The following is a 20,699-nucleotide window of genomic DNA, read 5'->3' on the forward strand; positions in this document are numbered from 1 at the left end:
GGCACTTTATAAAAAATACAATACTCAGGCCCCATTCAGAGATCCTGATTCAACTGTCTGTGAGGACACCTGACATTTTGCTCTTATTTTTGTATTTCTAATGTGGGAACCACTGCCTTAAGCCATCCTCTTGAGCTATCATCAAGAATAGAACAGGAAAACAAGGGAGATTCAAATCACTGTCTCCTGAGGGTGGGGGGAGATGAACTTTGACAGCATCTTTGCATATCTTCCTCTTTGGTGATGCCCAAACTATCTGGAGTTGCTCGGCCACACTAGTGTACTCCAACTGGGGGAAGCTCACCTGTCCTGAGAAGTAGTGGAATCTGGGCTTGGACTACAACGTGTATCTACTTTGGGGCAGTGAAACATTAACTTGTCTCTTTTTTATCATAGACTGTGGCAGGTTTTGTGTGAGGATGAAGTCCAGTTATTCCTTGGACAGAGTGGGCGTGAGACTTGATTGGTTTCCTGAGGGTGGGGTAGGAGAGGCTGGGCATGACCCAGTTTGGGTGTGTCTCAGGGAGTAGAGCTCAGGGTTCACCTTTGGTAAATGTTTACCAGAGGTGCCTGTTCTGGTCTCTTTTCAATGTCCTTCTTTGGGAAAGTGAGTTTAAATGGTGCTTTTGAAAAGTTCCAGGTGGACGGTTGTTGTGCCCCACCGCCTTTTTGGTGGAGGGGTAAGGGCCAGCCCAGGCAGGAGGTAGCTGCACTCATTTTCAATCACTCCCAACTCCCAGAGGGCTGCTATCTGGAGCATAAACACCGACTCTTTATTTTTTACACTTTGCTATTTCACTCTAAAAACATGGAACCAGTTCCTTTGCCTGGCACATGTCCATTTAATTTGGAGAGTGCGGAAGAGGAAAGATGAAACCAGAGCAGGAAGCCTTGGGGAAGAGCTGGTTAGGGCATTCAATGCATGAGCTGGGGCAGCTTGTCTCACAACTAAAAGCAATCATGCTTCGATTCAGCAAATAAGGCTAACACGACATGTGTCTTTTTACAAGTGACAATCCATTTTTTATAAACATGGGAAGGATTAATGAGAATACTGTAGATTGATGAATTTAGGAAACAACAACAACAACAACAAAAAAAAAACAAAGACCATCTGTAAGGCTACTGTTAAGAGAGATTTTAAAGTCTTGGTAGCTCACTTCCAATAAACCTCAAATCTTGACTTTGAACTAATATCCAGGGCTGGTCTTGGGCTTTCAACACCTCTCAAAAACAGTATTTCAGTGAAGTTGTTATGAGAGGAGAAAGTACTTTCTAAATTGTTTATTGAGCAAGATAATTCTATACATTAAGAACGGGTTCACTTAAATTATGTGACAGATGACTGTAAAAGCAATAGGTTCTTGTCAACAACACAACTTCAGTTTTATATTATTACAGTTACTGATATTTTTTTAAATTATGTAAACAAAAATATGGATAAGTTATGCCAAAACAAAAGGCAACATAATCCAGAAAAAAACACATATGTACGTTAACACATTAGCTATGACAAATAGCTTAACAGAGAGCGATACAATAGCCCAAAGCCAAAATTTTAGTCAATTCTGTACTGCATGAGCAGAAATGAGGAAAACCCATGGATCTGATGCAGGAGCCTGAGAACAAGTTGTGCGAAACTCTTCTGTAGCACCACATCACACTCTGCATTTGCAACCTAGGCATTGCCTCTCCTTTTCCCATTTGCTAGGAATAGGTTTTTTTTCCTTACTTCTTCGATGGTGGCTAACAGTTATTTACAGTCGAAGTCTGATAGGTGACCAAAGCCAGAACATAGGCCTCTAGTAGCACAAGCCTAATCTGATAGCTCAGTGGACTGCCCATGCCACACTGAGACGTTACCATCAAAATTTACCCACGAGGCTTCCATTTCCCATGTGGAAAATAGGTGGCAAAATAAAAAGAAAATCTTCATACAGTAAAGGAAAAGAAACTCCTTGTGTTTGTGTAATTTTTGAACCCGAAAAAGATTAAGTTCATTGACTTTACTGATTCAATTCTGGATAGCTGGTTTTACTTCTCTCTCCATTGGCCTTGGTGACAAGATGACATCCCCTGAGTTTGGTTAATGAAAGCAAGCAAGCAAGCAATCAAAAAGAGTGACTAAGAAACAGTACGAAACAAAGTTAAAACCTTGATTGGTTGTGTCTCTTAGTAAAAGCGCCAATGGCACTAAGAAGCCAATGCTTGTACCACTGTAACCATGTTTGCCATGTGAATCCCTTTATGCATGAGGTTAAGGCACCAGGTTAAGCAAAGGTGGAAGGTCTTTCGTGCATCTCGGGGTATGTGGGCTGCAGGTGCACTTGTGTGAGGAGCGGCCAGCCAGGAAGAGGTGAAGGGATCCATGTTTAGTTGAAGGGTCCTGCAGGCTTCAAGTGGGTCAGGTAGATAGACTAGAAGCACTAGACAGTACTATAAGGCACTCCTACAGGGAAGAGAAACAAGTGGAAAGGCCAACATGGAGAAGGGGCCATAGGCCCAGTGGTCCACTGGGTGGGTTATTAGCTGTGAGTCCTGAATCTGGGCTGGGATTCAAGACTAGGGACAAGGAAGAGCAAGTGAAGGAGAGAGGGGCTGGTTTGTGGTTCATGGCCAGTCAGAAGCAATCCTTACTGTGTGAGAGTTGCTGGAGGTGCCTGAATTTTCTACCCTGGGCAACAACTGGCTTCATTCAAGTGCTTTCCAACAAGATGAGCAGCCCATGGGAGAAACCAAAGCGAAGCAGCAGTTATCTCATTTAACGGCCTTTCAGCATAGCAGAGGACCCATGTGAGCACAGGGCCATGTAACGTGGCCACTTGGAACCCATTGTAAGTAAAACCCCTGACAACTGTGGCTATGCTTAGGAGGATATTCCACACTTATATTTGTTTTGCTTTTACCTAGAGTTTAACAAATGGCTTGGATTTGACTTCAGCCATGGACCTACAAAAACGTACTAGAGAAAAAACCCTCAGAGTTTTTGAACCCAATGAAATGAAAAGTCTGTTGATAAAAAGGCTGCTGGGTGTCAAGCCTTAACTGTCAAAACACTGTCCCACACGATAGAAATCAACATCTGTCTGTCTGGATTAACTGAGCAGGACTTATTCACCCATCCCAGGACTCAACCTAGAGCAGCTGGTTGCACTAACTTGGGTCAGAAGAGTGGCACAAGGAGCAGGACATCTGAAGTCCCTGATGCCCATCACTGACAAGTACGGCACCCAAAAAGGGAAAGCAGAGGGATTTGCCAATGACTCCCTTCATGCCAAAGAGAGCAGTGTTGTTTCTTTCAGTCGTGTCCCAAATTTTCTACTTTTTCACATTATTTCAAAGTATGAAACAAAGTAGGTAGCTCAAGAAATAAAAAGTGCAATAAAAATTGTACTCAATCTACTGTGAGAAGTAATAAAATAAAATAACATCTGTATTGAAGCCAGGCAGTATTGGAATAGAGAATTGAAGATTTATTTCATAGTCTAGTTATTTCAAAAACAAAGTGCAGCAGATAATGGAGAAGAATAATTCTGCACACACATATGAGCAGCAGCAGTGGCTTTACCCTGACTCCAGAGCGGAATGGACCTCAGATAATGCCTGTCTCTGTAATAAGTGTTCAGTGTGAGTGGCATCATGCCAGCCTCGCCCTGACAATTAATTTATATGTGGCCTTTTTTGGCCAATGGATACAGAACAAAGCCCCAGGTTTGGAAGCCAAGCCTCTTGGAGGAGGTACGGAATGAAACTATCTGGTGTTAACAGCTGGGGTGAGCACTCAACATGCAGAGATGAGCATTGGAGTCCAGACCTGGCCAGCACAGGCTGTGTTCAGTAACCAGAGTGACAGAGACACCTTGGTTCCCACTGCAGCTGAGGGGGAATCATGGCACAGTTCCTTTTCAGGAGCCTGAAGGGTACCACTGGGTCGGGCACCACAAATCCCAAGCACCAGCCATATTCTCTTTTGGGGGTAGGCCTAGTTGAAAAGAACTAAGAAGTGATTACCCTCAGCTCCTAACAAGATGACCCTTACCACTATGACAGGAAAGTGACTGTGAGTCCTCTGAAAAGACAGTGAAGCAGAAGGGGATGTGGATTTCCATGGTTTTCATGTAGAGACATTTCAACTTTGGGAAGGGGTGGCCCCGGACAGCACACCCACCCTAGTCTACCACTTTCTAAGTGCTCTGAGGTTGTCCTGCAGTGGTGCAAACTGAAGTCTATTTTAGGAATTGGCTTCTTTACTGGGGGGTTGGATGCCAACATTTCACCAGGGTTGGACGGTCTCACACATGAGTTTCTGGCACTGGTAGGAGGGATTTCCTCAAGTTATACACCAGGGAATGGGCCTTTCAGTGAAAAGCAGTTCCCTGAACTTGGCCGCCAGCTCCAGAAGATTAATTGGCCATTTTCTCCTATGCTTTACGTGCAGTATATTTACCATGGGATGAAAAATGGAACACGAGGAAAATCAGGTATCAGTTTGGTCTTAAGAAGTTGGAAATCCACAGACTTGCCTTTTTTTTTTTTTGACAGTTTCTAAGCAGTGGAACAATTACCTAACATTGCAACAAGGAATTTGCTAGGGCTGAAAACAGTAAGGGCGTTCATACACTCTACGGCATTTGGGACTGAAAACAGCAATTTTGAATTTTCATGGCAGACCTGCTCCTAAGCTGGCTCCACTCTGTCCTATTAGATTTTGGTGGTGGTGGCAGAGTGTTGTTGTAGGCCTGTGGCTGGCACGAACAAGGCTGTCAGGGTTGTACAAAAAGGAGAGAAAACAGAAGCCGTGGGGACACAGTTCCAGTTCTGGGTAGCTGATGGTGATAGCACATTTATTTTTTTTCCCTTTTGAAAATAAGCAGAATATGACGGGGGTGGAAAATTCTTAGTTGTTCCCAGGGACTGCTAATATTTAGCAGAGCCCTTTAAACGGGTACTGGTAAAAAAACAAAGGTGTTTAGAGCAGGGATTCAGAATGTCACCCTTAACTCTTGTCAGGGTTGACCCTGGGTGTCTGGGACAGGAAATTCTGTACATAGAGTGAAGATGTTGGGGAGGGGGCATCATACTTCCCGTCTCCAATCTCAGTGGGCTGGGAAGGCCTCGCTGACAGTTGGAATCACAGATACATTAATTACAGCGAAGGCAAAAGTAAGCTACAGCGACAGGGAGCTGGGGGCGGAGGGAGAAGGCACTTTGCCATGGGAGCACATCTGTTTTATAATAAGCAGGTCTATAATTCTCTTGTGAAAGATCATGTTCTGCTATCTTCTCTGAGGCTGGAAAATATAAATACTGTATTTCACAAAGGGGAGGAGGAAAGGAGATGATCAAATTTGCTTGCCTGGTTGCCAAGTGTCTGAGACTTTCCACCCTTTTTCTTTTGTGTGCAACATTCTCTATAACTACAGTGTGTATGTGTTGGGGGGAGTCAACTTACTTTTCTAAGAGTAAAAGGCACCATGAGGTGTCTCGTGAATAGGGCCCTGGCCTTTTAACAAGTTTCGTGCCTTGGTTACAGCTACTGTATAAGCAGAACATAAATGCATGCCTGGTGCCGAACTATTAAGTTGAAATGTGTGGTCTGGGGCTGAAAGAACAGGCATAGGTTGGGAGGCGAAATACTTACAGCTAACTGCATAAAAGTCAGTCTGAAATGCCTCTAAATGGACGGAAGTATCATGAGCTGGTCTCTGGATGGAGCAAGGTATGGGGCTGGATGTACCATGGACCTTGGGAACCACTGACTCCCCAGATTGCAACGGTGAAATGACCAAACCAGAAAGGCATGGGTGACATCTGCCAGGATGAAAGATACAGGATCTTCTCATAAGGAAGACTGAGAACTGTTCCATTAGAAGCATATTTTCTTGTTCAAGAAAGGGTCAAGATAGAAGGAATGGGAGCCGTTCAGTTTCCAGTGCTGTCCTACCTGCCGTGGGTCACAGAGACTGCTATGCTGGCTCTTACCAGGGCTCTGCAGTGCGAGGCCACTATCCTGCCAAACAGCTAAGTGATTTGTTATGTTTCTTATTTCTATATGTTATTTATACTAGCACTTTTTGCTTTACTTTAAGGTGGCAATTATATATGTGTCTATCTACTTATTTAAACAATATTAGATTTAATTCATTAATTCTATTTATAAGTTTGAAATTTTCTTAATAGCTTAAAGTAGATGATTTTCAAAATGATACTCGGATTTCTTAAATAATTAAAAAAATGTAGAAATCAAGAGTGGTTAAATCGACAAAGATCAAAATGAAAGTGCAGTGAACATTGAGAAATAAAGCATTTCAAAGGCCTGGGTAGAAACTGCCCACACAGGCAGGACTCTGTGAAAGGAAATCGAAGCTTGTCTCCTCCCAGACACGGACCGTGTACTCCACCTACGAGTCTAGGCTCCGATGTCTTTAATGATGATCCTAGGACATTTTCTACAGCCAGCACCATGAAAAAATCATAACAATCACCCACAATACCCTTGGAAAACTGTTTTAAGAGAGTCACATTTACAACCTGGCAAAAATGGTGGAGAGTCACATCATTAGGCAGGCATTGGGACTTGTAGTGGCAAACAGACCAACATACAGTTATTGGTCACAGAGTTCTCCTCTTTTCTCAGGAAAAAATTTTCTGAGATTAACTTCAAAACCAGAACCAGCTTTCCTCCTGAGTTAGAGCTTCACTCTGTCAGAGGAAGCACACTCTCCCAGCTTCCCACCGCGCGGCTCTGCTGGGATGATCCCCACCTCTGTCCAGGACACTGGTCCTGGAAGAATCCAGGAGCATTCCTGTGTTTTGGAGATTTCCTAATGAAACAGAGCACGATGATGCCTGCCTCAATTCCCTTGGCTTCAGAGAAGGCTAAAAATAAATAACTCAGAAAAATACCCGAAGTTCTGTTGCTCTGCAGGAAATGCTTCTTCCCATGTCTTGTGTAACAAAATGGTCCTCAGAGCCAAAAAAGAAAAAGAAGAAAGAAATAAGAAGAACTTAAAAAAAAAAAAAAAAGGTCAGAACTATACAGCCTTGTGTGTAAACCAGGTTTTGTTGGGAGCAAGCAGCTGAGATTCATGGCCAAGTGTAACTCAGCCATAGGCAGGTTTTCAGCCACAGCAGCTCTGTGGACCTGTTAGACAATGATTTACACAGGACCTACGCACAGGACATACAGTGTGTATATAAATAAATAAACATATATATCTACATCTAGCTGAAGAGGGTGCTCTTCCTCACAGGGGTGTAGGTGTCCCCTCGGAAGCCTCTGGCCAGGTCATTACAGGGTGAGTGGCCTGGACGGCAGGTCAGGTGTTCTGGTAGGACAGCTCGAACATGGTGCACGCCTCCTCCAGGCTCTCATCCACGTTCAGCCTCTGCCAGAAGGACTTCTGCTTCTTTTGTAGCTCTCTTCGGACGCACCTCGGGCAGGGGACAGACTTTTCTTTGCATTCAGAATGGAAGACGGCTCCACAGCTTTCACACCTGTGAAAGCCAACCAGCGATACGATGTGTGAGAGTGAAGAAGGTGACACGCTGAGGTGTGCGGACTCAGGGAGCAGATGGGGACACATCTACTATCCTGGACATCCCTGCCCACAGGAGGAGAAATGGCGGGGAATCAGGAGGTGTCCAGTGACTATGTTATCACAGCGACAAGGGGCAGCACTGGAAGATCCATGCACCTGTTTTCTCTCCACTGAGGAGGAAGGGTGGGTAGTGACTCTAGGAAAAATGACAGAAAATGAGAATTGCTTGGATAACCAGAAACACTCGCACCTCACAGCAGGCTGAGCACCACCTCTGTGAGGATATAGCTTTCTACTTCTGTTATAATGAGCTAAGTGGTCCTCTGTTAACTTGCTGCCTTGATTTGACAGTTTGAGGAGGTAAAATGACACATTTCCATTCTCTGAATGATGTCCTGGGGTCTATTACTCTTTGTCAATTTTTTTTTTTTAAATTAGGAAAAGCTTCCCACTTTCTAAAGCCTACCTTGACAACATAAGAATGAACAAGGAAGCCCCAGAGAGTAGGAAAGAAAATGTGTTCTTTTCCCCAATGACAGGACAGATATTGTAATTTATGGAGGGGAGACATTCCAGGTGGATGACTAGTTTGTTGTTCAGTCTAGTGGAAGCCTGCACAGGAGTCTGAATAGCTTGTTTTTACTGCAAAGTTTTTTAATAATGACTGACAAGCTCAACTATAGCTGCTCCAGTGAGTGGCTTGCTGATGTGGATCAGGTTCTCAGCTTTCCACACATGAATGACAAGCAACTTTCACCTCATCCTAGGAGCCCATGGAATCGCCTGTATTATTCTGTTCAGTTAGCAGCAGCCAGTGGGGGGGGGGTCTAGCACTGGACTGGGTTTAAAGAGAGATTGAGGAACCCTTCCTCCAGGCCCTATCCACCTCAGCCTTCTTTGATTTTTCCCACAGGACCTCTAGTTTCAGTCCTGAGCATCTGCTCAGGATCTTGGGGGTGTTATTTCCTAGTCTGCCACAACTTGTCCCTTGCACCATTCAGGATTCCTATCTAACCTCATGTCCTGGAAAGGAGGCAGTCACTTGGCAGGAAACATTAGGAAGGAGGTCTAACTGAGAGACAGCAGATAGGGGCTTCATAGCATCCTAAGGTCCTCATGCCCAGGCTTGGCTCTCCAAGCAAAGGGAAATGCAGTGGTGGGTAGGAGAGCAGGCAAGGATCTACAAATCACCTCCCACTGTTGGCCACTGATATGGATTGAAGTGTGTCCCACTCTAGTCCATATGTGGAAGCTCAATCCCCCAGTGTAACTGCATTTGGAGACATTGTGTTTAGGCAGTATTAGTGCAAGGTTGGGGTCCTGATCCAATAGGCACAGAACCTTAGAAGAGACATCAGAAGGTTTGCTCTCAGTCTGTCTCTCTCCCTGTGCCTAAGAGGAAAGGCCACAGGAAGACAGGGCACCTACAAGCCAGGAAGAGTAGTCTCACTAGAAGCCAATCCTGCCAGCACCAGATCTGAAATTTCCAGCCTCCAGATCTGTGAGAAACACACTTCTGTTGTTTAAGCTGCCCAGTCTGTGGTGTTTGGTATGGTACTCTGAGCAGACTAAACAATGCCCTTGAGCAAGTTACTTCACCTTTCAGGCGCCGGTTTCTTCATTTGCTAAATGGAGGTAATATCAGCATCTGCCTTGTTGGGGTGCTGAGTACCTAAAATGAGATCATGGGGAAGGTTCTTGGTATAATCCCTGGTGCAGGGCACACTGGAACTGCCCCTTCCACTGCCCCTCAGGCTGCCTGCTGTCTTTCTGTGGGGCTTCACTGCAGACTTCACCTGTGTCATTGCAGGGACTATTTTCACCTATGTGACCAAGGACATCTCAATCAACCCCCTCATTTCACAGATTACAAAACAGATTCCAAAAGGGTTAGTCATTGTCTCCTGGGGACACAGTTGAAGACAGTTGTGGCCAGAACCCAAGGCTCCTGGCAGCCCAGCCATGTCTCCCACTGAGCGCCAGGCTGCTTACTGGCCATCTGAGTAAGTGCATGTGCCCTTGTGCAAGGAAACATAGGGCTCCAAGTCAGAAGACCTGTGTTGAACCACAGATCTTTCTTTGTAGCTGAGTGGTAAGTTATTACTTTCTTGGTCTTTATAACATGCTGCTCATGGTGATTTCCTTCCTACTCACTGGGTTGCTGTGAGGCTAAAATGAGCAAATATGTGGAAGGCCACACAAATGGTGTGTGACGTCATCCTTCACAGGTGACTCCAGTATCCACCTCCTTGACACTGGTGGAATACTGGATATAGCAGGGTCACCTCTAGTCTCTCCCTCTTCCCTGCCTCTTCCCTCCTGTCTGTGGGGATGAAGGTCAGACCCAAAAGGCTTTTCTTGACAAGCCCTTCCTCAAAGGCAGTGGCTTCCCCTGCCCATCACACCTCTGTAATCACCTATCACTAAAGTGACACTAATGGTAGCTTTATCAAATAAATTTCCTCCTTTATGCCCCTTTTGTCCTGCTGGGTAATTTGGGGATTTATACATCCATGGATGTGGCCCTAGGGCAGTGATTGATGAAGAAAAAGGATCCCTTCAATGCCACTCCCTTATCTCTGCTGATACCAGGCCCAAGTGAGTGAAGAGATTGAATGTTATCGGATATTTCTGGTGCAAAAACACCCATAGGGTTATGGAGGGATCGAATGCACCTGCTCTTTCTAGCCAAAGGTCAGTAACTGAAAAAAAGTATGAGATAAAAAATTAATGATTTCAAAATAGAACCAAGTCCAATTTTCTAACAATTTGTAACCCAGCAGGCATCTTTTCAACTCTAGTATAGATAGATTAATTAATGACCTTCCCCAATTCAGACAATCTAGAGTTAATCCTCCCCACCCTGATTTTCTTTTCAAAGGAAAAGAAAAAGGACAGGAAAAGGAAGGAGAAAGAAATTGCTTTATGATATAAAATTTTTGGAGCTCCACATACACAAAAAAAGTAACATGCTGGAAAAATAAAGCATTTACATTAAAAATGCAATTGATAGGTGTGCTCCTCTTTGAGAACAGGACTTTATTTAAAGGAATTTTTTCACTTGAAAAAGATTCACTGGCATCAGGGGGCTGCACACACACCTGTAATCCCAGTGAGTTGAGTGGCTGAGACAGACGTGTTGCTGAAAAAGCCGCCAATACTCTGTAGGCGCCGGCAAGCCAAACCCGGTCCTCCCACGCGGGCGTCTATTGGAACCTCCCGTCCCCCGGAACCGGGGGTCCCCCGGACCTCCCCCGGAATTTCCTCCTACTATCCTTCCCCAACCAATGGGAACTCTCCATGAGTCCCGTAACATGAGTCCGGTAGCAGGCCAGGGTGAACAGCGGGAGTCCAATTTCCATATGAATGTAAATCTTAACATAATCATATCTCAGTGGCTAGCTGGCGTCACTTTACAACCAAAGGTGCCATACATCGTATTTTTGCTTGTGGCTCCTAGCAATGAGGCCCTCAGCAACTTGGTGAGACCCTGTCTCAAAATAAAAATATAAAGGCCTGGGGATGTGGTAAAGTGCCTTGGGTTCAATCCCAAGAACTGGGGCGGGGGGTAAGATTTGCTGGCTTCTGAGTGTTTACTGTTTCCTGACTGTATTTATTTATGATTTAACACGCACAACTTTTCAGGAACATGTTTTTCATATAAGGCCAATCTATCAATGTAATCATCTCTGCTGAAAATTGCAACAGGTAATGAAAGAGAAATGGCTTTTGGTGTTTCTGAAGATACAATCAATGAAAGCCACATCTTCACGTCAAAGTCATCATCCCAGCAATAGGCAGCTTCCTTGCTCTGTGGCTGCTGCTGTACACCACAGAGAACAAAGCCCTTACGTCCTCTCCTCCCAGGGTCATAGAGGGTGCAATTGTAGGGAGACATGTTTGCTATTGACCAAAGTCAGCCATGGGGTTTTCCACTTTTTCTTGAGCATATCCATTGCTTCCACTTAATCAAGGACACCAACCTCAGCATTATTAACCTTTTTAATCAGAGAGTTCTTGGATGTGAGGGGCTGGCCCGGGTATCATTAAATGTTAAACAGCATCCTTGGCCTTGACCCTGCAGATGCAAGGAGCAGCATCTCCCATTTCAAGTTGTGACAAAAAGCAAAGTCTCCAGACACCACCAAATGCCCCATGGGGAACAAAATCATCCCTATTGAGAGCCACTGGCCTAATCTATCTGAAAAAGGCATCACCAGGGGGTGCCCAAGGGGTGCTTAAACAGAATCCTCCCTCCCTCTGAATTTTACAAATATTACCTACTGACTTATACTTTTATCAAGCAAAAAGATCCAGTGTTTAATTAAAATACCTGAAATTCACTAGCATTAACTATTTTGTGGCTTCTAACATTTAGAACATCTTTTAAGAAGCCAATAATACCTACAACATGAGGCTGTGCATTGCTCAGTAACTCCTTAACTTTCTACCAACTTACTTGGACCTTTCAATTCTACCTAAAGGCCTCTCTATGGTTGGCCCTCAGTGATATTTAGTTGCTCTTTGGCCAAGACTCTCTGGGCTATTTCTCTGCAGTGTTTTCTGTATCTTCATGCCCTTCTTAGACCATCTGGCAAATCTAAGTGAAAAACTTTTGCATTTGCTTCATAAAATAGATTGCTCCTGTGCAACTGTGAGACAGTTGGTTTCAGTAACTCCTGTAATGAAAAAGAGCCTGGTAGAACATTCACCAGGCTGCTCACTGCACAGGGCAGAGCTCCGATGGAGTGAGGAGTCCAAGGCCGTGGCCCAGGTTGGCTCTGGTGTCACAGGGATCTCAGGTGAATTACTTCATCTTTAAGCCTCAGTCTCTACAGGAGTAAACAAGACTGGGTTATATAATATATAAGGTTCCTTCTAACTTGCAGGTTTGGGGTATGAAAAAAAAAAACAACTCTCAGTGACACCTTTTTCTCTCCAAATTTTCTTGCTCTAAGGTCTGTGGATGAATTAATGTGAATGTGGCTTTCCTGCCTCCTCCTTAGAAAGTCTCAAATTGAGAAGCTGGGACAAAATGAGATGGGGCTTTAAGGTATTATGCATTATTTTTATTTATTTGCTTTAATCAAACTATAAAATAGCATATATAAATTAGTATATACAGCTGTGACTATAAGAAGTGTGGCCAAAAGGAGCTGACTCTGTCCCTTTCTCAAAAAATTCCAGACAAACATTGAAAATTCCTTTAAGGCTTCTCCCAGCCCAACCATAGTGTATACTCACTTTACCCAAGAAAAAAAAATAGGATTGTTAAACATGAGCTTGTGTGAGTTTGTGTATGTATGAGAGAGAGAGAAGAGAAGAAGAGAAGAGAAGAGAAGAGAAGAGAAGAGAAGAGAAGAGAAGAGAAGAGAAGAGAAGAGAAGAGAGAGAAACAGTAAATGCTGGCTGGAGGAAACACCAGCTTAGCACCCTATACGAAGTGTTTGTTAAATTACTGGAGTGGCTGCAGTGGAGGGAACTGGGTGCATGTTAGGCTTGGACACACCACAACAAATGGGACTAGGACAGAGAGACTGGAGTTCTGCTTCCATGGAAGCTGCAGGGGACCACACTACTAATTATCTGTGTGTGCCCTGGCAAACTGGTCTCCTTTCTTGGGATAAGTTCAGGGGAGCATCTCCATCATTTCAGGGAAACACAAGTCTCACTTTGCATCTTAGCAAGTACATCATGGAAGGAGACTGTACATTTTATGAACAGTCTTTGACCTAAAAATTAACTTACTGACCCATGGTAAGTAAGGCAGAGGTTCACAATCTGGAAACCAAGAGATTGAACAGACACGATGTTCTTATTATGGTATCAAATTCAGGAAAACAGTCCTGCTACAAACTATAGAACTAAATACGTTCAGGGGGGAAAGGTTTGCATCTCAAATATGGCAAAGAAGCAAGAATTCCTGGCTGCAGACAGTTTCCTGTTCTGGAATGCTGATGATGTGAGGCCAATTAGAGACAGGCTCGATGGCTTTGTCTGCACCCTTCCAGATTCTGGATGCACTCAGGGAGGTCACAGGAAACTGCTAAAGGCCTCTGCCCTGAGCTGAGGTCACTGAAATGCTTCTGCTCTGTTCATGTTGGGTTCTCTTCCTGCTGTGTTTTTATTTTTGGCCCAGGCAATGGCTTGAGATTTTTCACTTGGATTGAAATTTAGGCTTCAGTTTGGTTAGATCTCTGATGAGCAAAAGGCCTGCAGAGCAGGGCTGAGCTTTGGCTGATTTCCACTTTGCAGAGCCCACACGAATAGGGTGGGGTGCAGAAATAAGTGCATGCGAGTGCGGCATGCAAGTGCGGTTTGTGTAGAGCTACTATGGAAGGTGCCCATATGGCCACTAGCTATTATTGGCTTTTCCAAGAAACCAAGATGATTACTTAAATGTCTTAGTTAAGGAAAGTAGTTATTGGGGCCTGGCTATTTTAATGTATTGGGTTGGTGCTTTTTTGCTGTTATTGTGTAAGTAAATGAACATAAGCAAATAGTTCGTAATTTCCCTAGATAGGAAATCAGCTAGTGTCATGTATAGCTTAAGCCTGTGTGTTACACATGTGCTATGTACATACTTACATACACTTCGGAAAAATACACAGAACGTTTTACTAAACATTCTCAGGAAAAAAATTAAAATGATTTAAACAAATGTTAAGATTTAATACAATTTAATAGAGCTATTCTCCTTGGAGGAATATGAAGATTAAAATAATGAAACATTAACATAAATGTCAGAAATAACTGATTGTGGCTGGGTGCTGAGGACCTAGGAGGAGAGTGCAAGGCCTCAGAGCGGCTTCCTGGGGTGCCATCTCCAAAAAAGGTCTGCCCTAAGCTGACCAGGAATTTGGACTCTCCAAATAACCCCTCTGTTTTGCTTGGCAATGCAAGAGACTTAGGGAAAATAGGAACAAGAGGTCTAGAAATCTTAGATTACAAACAATGGAGCCACGCAGAGGGGAAAACAGACTACATTTATCACATTTGGGATTGTTCATGGTATATGCCTCCCGACTTTGGCTTAGGGCAGGAGGTGGGAGGTGGTAGGATTAAAAATGTATCTATATGGTTTGACTGGAATTGTATGAGACTGGAAAAGATCCAATTCCTTTGGCTAAGTCTGGCAAATTTAGGTGCCTATGTGCTAGTTTGAAAAGCTATTCCATGGGCTGGGGCTATAACTCAGTGGCAGAGTGCTTGCCTTGCACATATGAGGAAGTGAGTTCGGTCCTTAACACTACATAAAAATAAACAAATAAAATAAAGACATGCTGTCTATGTACAACTACAAAAAAAAATTAAAAAAGAAAAGAAAAGAAAAGCTATTCCATTAGTTCCGAATGGCAAATGCAAATACAGTAAGAACAAAATTAAAAATTTAAACTAGGAAACATCTGCCTGGCCATTTGTCTATGTTTTTACGTAAATGATTATCTTTTTAATCCCCACAACAGCTTTCTGAGTAAGGTATTATTTGTTTTCCCATTTTTAACAGGTCTGTCTGCAAATAATTAGATACAATATCAAACAATAACCAGAGTGAATACCTGAGTGAAAACTTTGGACTTGAGTCCAGTCTTTGATTTGAAATCTGGCCTTCCTTCTCCTGGTACTAGCTACATGGTCCTTTAAGTTATTCAACACATACCTAAATACCTGCTAAGCCTCAAATCTGGGAAGGACAATTGGTATGTCCTGCAATGATCTTTTTATCTGCCCTTTAAGCCTGAGGCAATTAAGGAGGGGTTTTTCCTGATTGCAGCCCACAAAGCATTTGGCTTTCACAGGTCTTGGACTTTGAGTTTGTAAACCAAGCTCAGCTAATACCTTTGACAAAAGCTTTACTTAAAATCTGGCTTCAAAATAGAAGGCAAACAAGGGTTAATTAATTCATTTGTTAATTTGCTATCCCACTGGGGTCATTAACTGTCATCTTTTGTGTAAATGCTTAAAAAATGCTTCCTGCTAACCTATGGGTGGTGACAGGACTTCTCAGTCAGACATATATGTCACACATTATATGTGTACAAAATCATAATAGATTTGAACTCAATGTCCTAGGTTTTTGTGGGATTTGGAAACCACTGATGTTTCTGTAACTGCTAAGTTTTTATTTTAAGGTTCACCTGGAAGTTCCTATCATTTTCAAATAACAAGTGCCCACCTTTTCTTGTGATGACTTCAGGAAAATCTATTTACTATTAGAGATTATTACTGTTACTGGAGTGGCTGCAGTGGAGGGAACTGGGTGCATGTTAGGCATGGAAACACCATGACAAAAGTAAAGGAACTACAGGAAGATTTAAATATTTTCTACCATTGCTGGAAAAGCTAGAATTTATTATAATTGTAGCCACAGAAAACTATAAATAAGAGCAATGGTTTGCTGTAAAAATTCCTAAAGTTGTTCAAAATTCCTTAGAGCCCATGGGATGTTTAGAAAATGTCTTGCTACATCTAAAATAAAGGCAACTGTATATGAGACTATTGTTAGGCAAATGGAGATTAAAACAAATAATCTTAGTTTATACATGTACTTCTGTTGCATCACCTTTTAAAATGCAAAACTGAGAAATTTAACTGTCATATTTTGAAGTATGCCTTTTAAAAGAAACAATAATTTATAATACTTATAATCACAAACTGAATGGGAGTCACTGTTATTTACATATTACATTTGAGTTTCCAAGTACAAGGCATTTAGTAGAGCCAAAATAAAAGCAATTTTCAAGCATGGTACATTAGAAAATGCAAAAGTCCAGAAAATAAGACCAATTTTATGAGCAGCATGATTAATTGCTTAGGAATAAGTTATTGGTCATTAATGCAAATTTTAGGAGAAAGGCAGTCAAATAAAAGGCCTGAAGTATTTTGTCATTATTTTAGGTTATTCCCTTATTTGTCTCCTGTCACCAACATGACTCCCTCCCTTCTCCAGTAGTGATGGGAATGGAACCCAGGGCCTCACCTATGCCAGGCAAGTGCTCTACCCTGGAGCTGCTTCTTCAGCCCAAGACAGTTTCTTAACAAGATGGCATTACAGAGTTTTCTAACACTCAATGTGTTCTAGGCTAGTGGTGCTAAGAAAAAGAATCTCAAAAAGAACAACACAGTCCCTCACTGGGGGAAGCCTTTAACTTAGGCTGCAGGGACAAGCTGTGCTAACCAATACCTTGGCTCTTTATCTTTCATTGTCTCTGGGTGGTGGGTGGCCTGAGCAAAAGCTGCAAATCCCTCTGTGAGAAAAAGTGAGGTGAGACACCTTCAGGTGGGCTTAGCCTACGACAGAGGCACAGAAGCGTTAAAATCACCCTTAGGTGCCTTCCAAGGCTAGATCCTGACTAAATTTCTTGCGTTTAAACAGACCATCTTAAACATGCTCTCAAGAAAGATGAGGAAGGGAAAAGTCCCCTTTCTGGCTGAAGCTGGACATGCATGCATCAGATCTTTCCAAATTCCCCCACCCCCACCACTGTGCTGGTGAACACCATGCTTGCTCACCAGAGGCTGCTCAGCCTTGCTCCCGACCCCACCCTCTCCTCACTTCAGACACTGTGTCTTCCCTGCTGCCAAGGAAAATTCACTTGTCTCTTCATTCTAGATTTGGAGGATTTTCTTTCCAATCACAGATATAAGCTGCCTTCCTGCCAAGTCTTTTAATTTAATAAATGTCCTTTTCCTCTACCATCAAAGATTTCCTTTCTAGAGAACAAGGGCATATAAATTCGTTTTTTGAAGAAAGGCTTTATCATACTTCACCTTTCCAACTCTCAAGGCCAAACTAGATCTTTAGTTTAAGTAAAATCTGTACAAGTTAATGGTTTCCAATGTTTCTAAGACAGGCTTTAGGCAAATCTCAGGGTCATTATTAGTAAGTTTTTCTATTATGTTATTGGTTCTAAAATAAGAAAATTCCCACATTTCTGTGTTTTACATGAATTACTTTTTAAATATTATCTTTTTTAAATTTCTTTTTTAAAATATTCTTTCATTGTCGATGGACCTTTATTTTATGAGGTTCTGAGAATCCAACCCGGTGCCTCATACATGCTAGGCAAGTGCTCTACCACTGAGCTACAACCCCAACTCCTTTCTTTTCCAATTTCTAATCAAAAGGCTGAACATTCTTCCTGTTAATTGTTTTGGTGAGTTCTAACAACCATGCCAAAAATAAATGGGGCTCCACAAAAGGTAGAGCCTTTTGTCCTTATGGGTGGTTTGTGAGACTCTCAAATTTCAGAGCTAGTGCTGTGGCAACAGGCTAAGACAGAAAAGGCACTGCATGGAGATTCAGGAGGGAATCTTAGTGGCTACAGTTGTGATGTCAGAGGGGCTTCTAGCCTCAATGGAGGTGGGAGTCATGGGAAGATGATTGCTAAGCTCCCTCTAGCTCTTCAGAGGTTCTATGCTCCAGTGTGATTCAATCCAAATAGCAACTTTTATACAGAGTGTGAACATTTATGAATTGTACCTTTATCTCTATAATAAGTATTCTGAAAGCATCAGGAACTGAATGAGTGGTAATAATGATAATTATTATTTTTTGTAGTACTGGGGATTAGACCAAGGGGTGCTCTACCACTAAGCTACATCCCTAGTGCCCCCTCCTCTTTTTTTGAGACAGCGTTTTGCTAAGTTGCCCAGGCTAGCCTAGCACATCTTGCCTCAGTTTCCCAAATAGCTAGAATTACAAGTTATGCACCACTGTGCCTGGCCTGAGTGACAGTTATTAATGATAGTTGTAGATCTCACGTGCAGATGCTTCCTGCTGTAACACTGCTGGGTGGTTTAATATTAAGAATACTGAAGGTGCCTAATAAAGAGATGATAATAGAATTAGATGCTGACATTAAAACAAAATACATATACATATTTTTAGTACATATATATTTTTAGTTGTAGATGTACACAATACCTTTACTTTATTTGTTTATTTGTATGTGGTGCCAGAGATTGAACCCAGTGCCTCATGAATGCTAGGCAAGCTCTCTACCACTGAGCTACAACCCCAGCCTAAAAACAAAACAAAAAAATTTTAAGTAATTTTAATGACATAATACTATTAGGCTCCTAAAATTAATTGTATAGAAAAAGTCTCAAAATATCGTAAACATATACTGACAAAACAAAGATACTACTTTACCTTTTCTAATCCTAAAGCATAAAACAGTTCATTTCAAAACATGCTGCTCAATCTGAAAAGTCAACATTTTTGTATGGAAAGGTAAATACTTCTTCTTTTCCCTATTGTGTATTCAGGTTACTTATTTACAGTCTCACGGCAAAAAAGTATACACTAAAAAGTGACCCAAAAAATGTTCTGTAAATTAAATTATCTAAGTAGCTTAGCAAAGCTCAATTTTTTCTTTTTAAATATTTTTAATTGTAGATGAACCTTCATTTTAGTTATTTAAATGTGGTTCTGAGAATTGAACCCAGTGCCTTACACATGCTAGGCAAGTGCTCTGCCACTGAGCTACAATCCCAGCCCAAAGCTTAAATTTTTGACATGGTCTCTCTCCTGACAAAGTTTCTACTGGCCCAGTAAAACACATCTGCTCTTGACATATGATAGATTGTTAGCCATCACTCAATAAATTACTCATATCTTGGTAATGTCTACTTACGTAAAAATTTTCCTGAAATCAGTTTGAAAGTTATCTGAACAAATTATGTTAACAACTACAGATTTGCAAAATTAAAATAAAGCAATTAAAAGAATTTTTGTTTTGTTACCAGGGATTGAGCCCAAGAGTACTTAACCACTGAACCACATCCCAGCTCTTTTTATTTTTTGTTTTGGAAAAGGGTTTCACTAAGTTGCTTAGGGCCTCTCGAAATTGCTGAGACTGGCTTTGAATTTGTCATCCTCTTGCCTCAGCCTCCAGAGCCACTGGGATTATGGGCATGTGCTACCACATCTGGCAAAAACATATATTTCTTCATGGAGCTTACAATCTTTCAAAATGGTGGCCTGAATGACAATCAGAATTTGTATTTTAATTTCTTTGGGTTAACAGTATTAAAATCAGTCAATTTCACTGAAAGCAAATGACAAACTATCAGACAAATAAAAAATGCTAAGCTATGGAGTTGAAGCAAAGCTCTTATATCTTTTGTCAATGAAAATTTAAAAAAATGCAATAGGTTTGGTATGTAGGCACACAGGGGTGATGGCTTGTCAAAGATCACATGGCAAGTTAGTGGTAGAGTTAGGAATGACATTTAGACCTCTTTATCTCTTTTCTAATGATCTTTCCATGTACTAGTTTGTCTCCATATATTATAAATCTTAATGATTTTAGAGCCAATTACAATTTTTTCCTAAAAAGTGCCCATCAATAAAAACTTGTAGATTAAATATGATTATTTTCCTGGGTCAAATATAATGTGATAAAAAGCTAGATATAAAATTATATATTAACTATCATTTCAGTTTCATATATGTATGTATATAGGTAGAAAAAGAATAAGTCATGGAGAATTTCTTCATATTTTTGTGTACTTTTCAAATTTTTATAGTGTCCATCAATTAATTCTATAGTTAGACAGTTAAAATATGAGTCAAGTAACGAAGAACACTTCTCTCTTTACGCAATAAAAATTAGGTTTTTGGAATGCTTAAAGATAAGATGATTAACATAATATTAACCAAACATCTAACTGGAAGCTTGGTAAGAAACACATCTAGGTGGAGATGACAGCTGCTTACTAAAATGACCAAGTGGCCTCTGAACACAGAGGTGGCCTCACCAGCTAGTACTGTGTTTATAAATGCACCATATTTATCAAGTGTCTTAATGGCATAAAGGGTCAGGTCAGCCCTAAGAGTTTCCCAAATGTCTGGTCTGTGTTAGCAGACATTCTGAAACATTTTGACATGTGAATATAGGAGCCACCAGGCCAAGGTGAAATGTTATTTACCAAGTTACTCTTTGACCAAAGTTAAGAACCAGCATTGTGCTGAAGAGTTGTCAAAGAAAACCTTCACTGATATAACAAATACATTAAAGAATGGGCAGTCATATGGCCTAAGAGGAGTGGAATCCCATCTTGGTTCGTCATGGCCCTGTTTCTGCCATATGAGTTTTCTGGGCTTTGGTTTTGCCCTTCCCAAAATGTCTAGATGTTTCCACAGTCCTTCCA

At 41.8% G+C, this 20,699-nt stretch overlaps 1 protein-coding gene across 1 annotated transcript in view; it reads right to left on the reverse strand.

Moving 5' to 3' along the window:
* Positions 1-1,118: 1,118 nt before the first annotated feature.
* PLEKHM3 (pleckstrin homology domain containing M3) overlaps positions 1,119-20,699 on the reverse strand; it is a 177,876-nt gene continuing 158,295 nt past the window's right edge. Inside the window, exon 8 of the mRNA XM_081261430.1 lies at positions 1,119-7,497. Within this exon, the coding sequence (XP_081117556.1) occupies positions 7,320-7,497 (178 nt within the window). The 3' untranslated portion in view covers positions 1,119-7,319. The remainder of the gene's footprint in view (positions 7,498-20,699) is intronic.

Source organism: Spermophilus citellus, assembly GCF_964194105.1.
Source record: "Spermophilus citellus genome assembly, chromosome: 11".
NCBI lineage: Eukaryota > Metazoa > Chordata > Mammalia > Rodentia > Sciuridae > Spermophilus > Spermophilus citellus.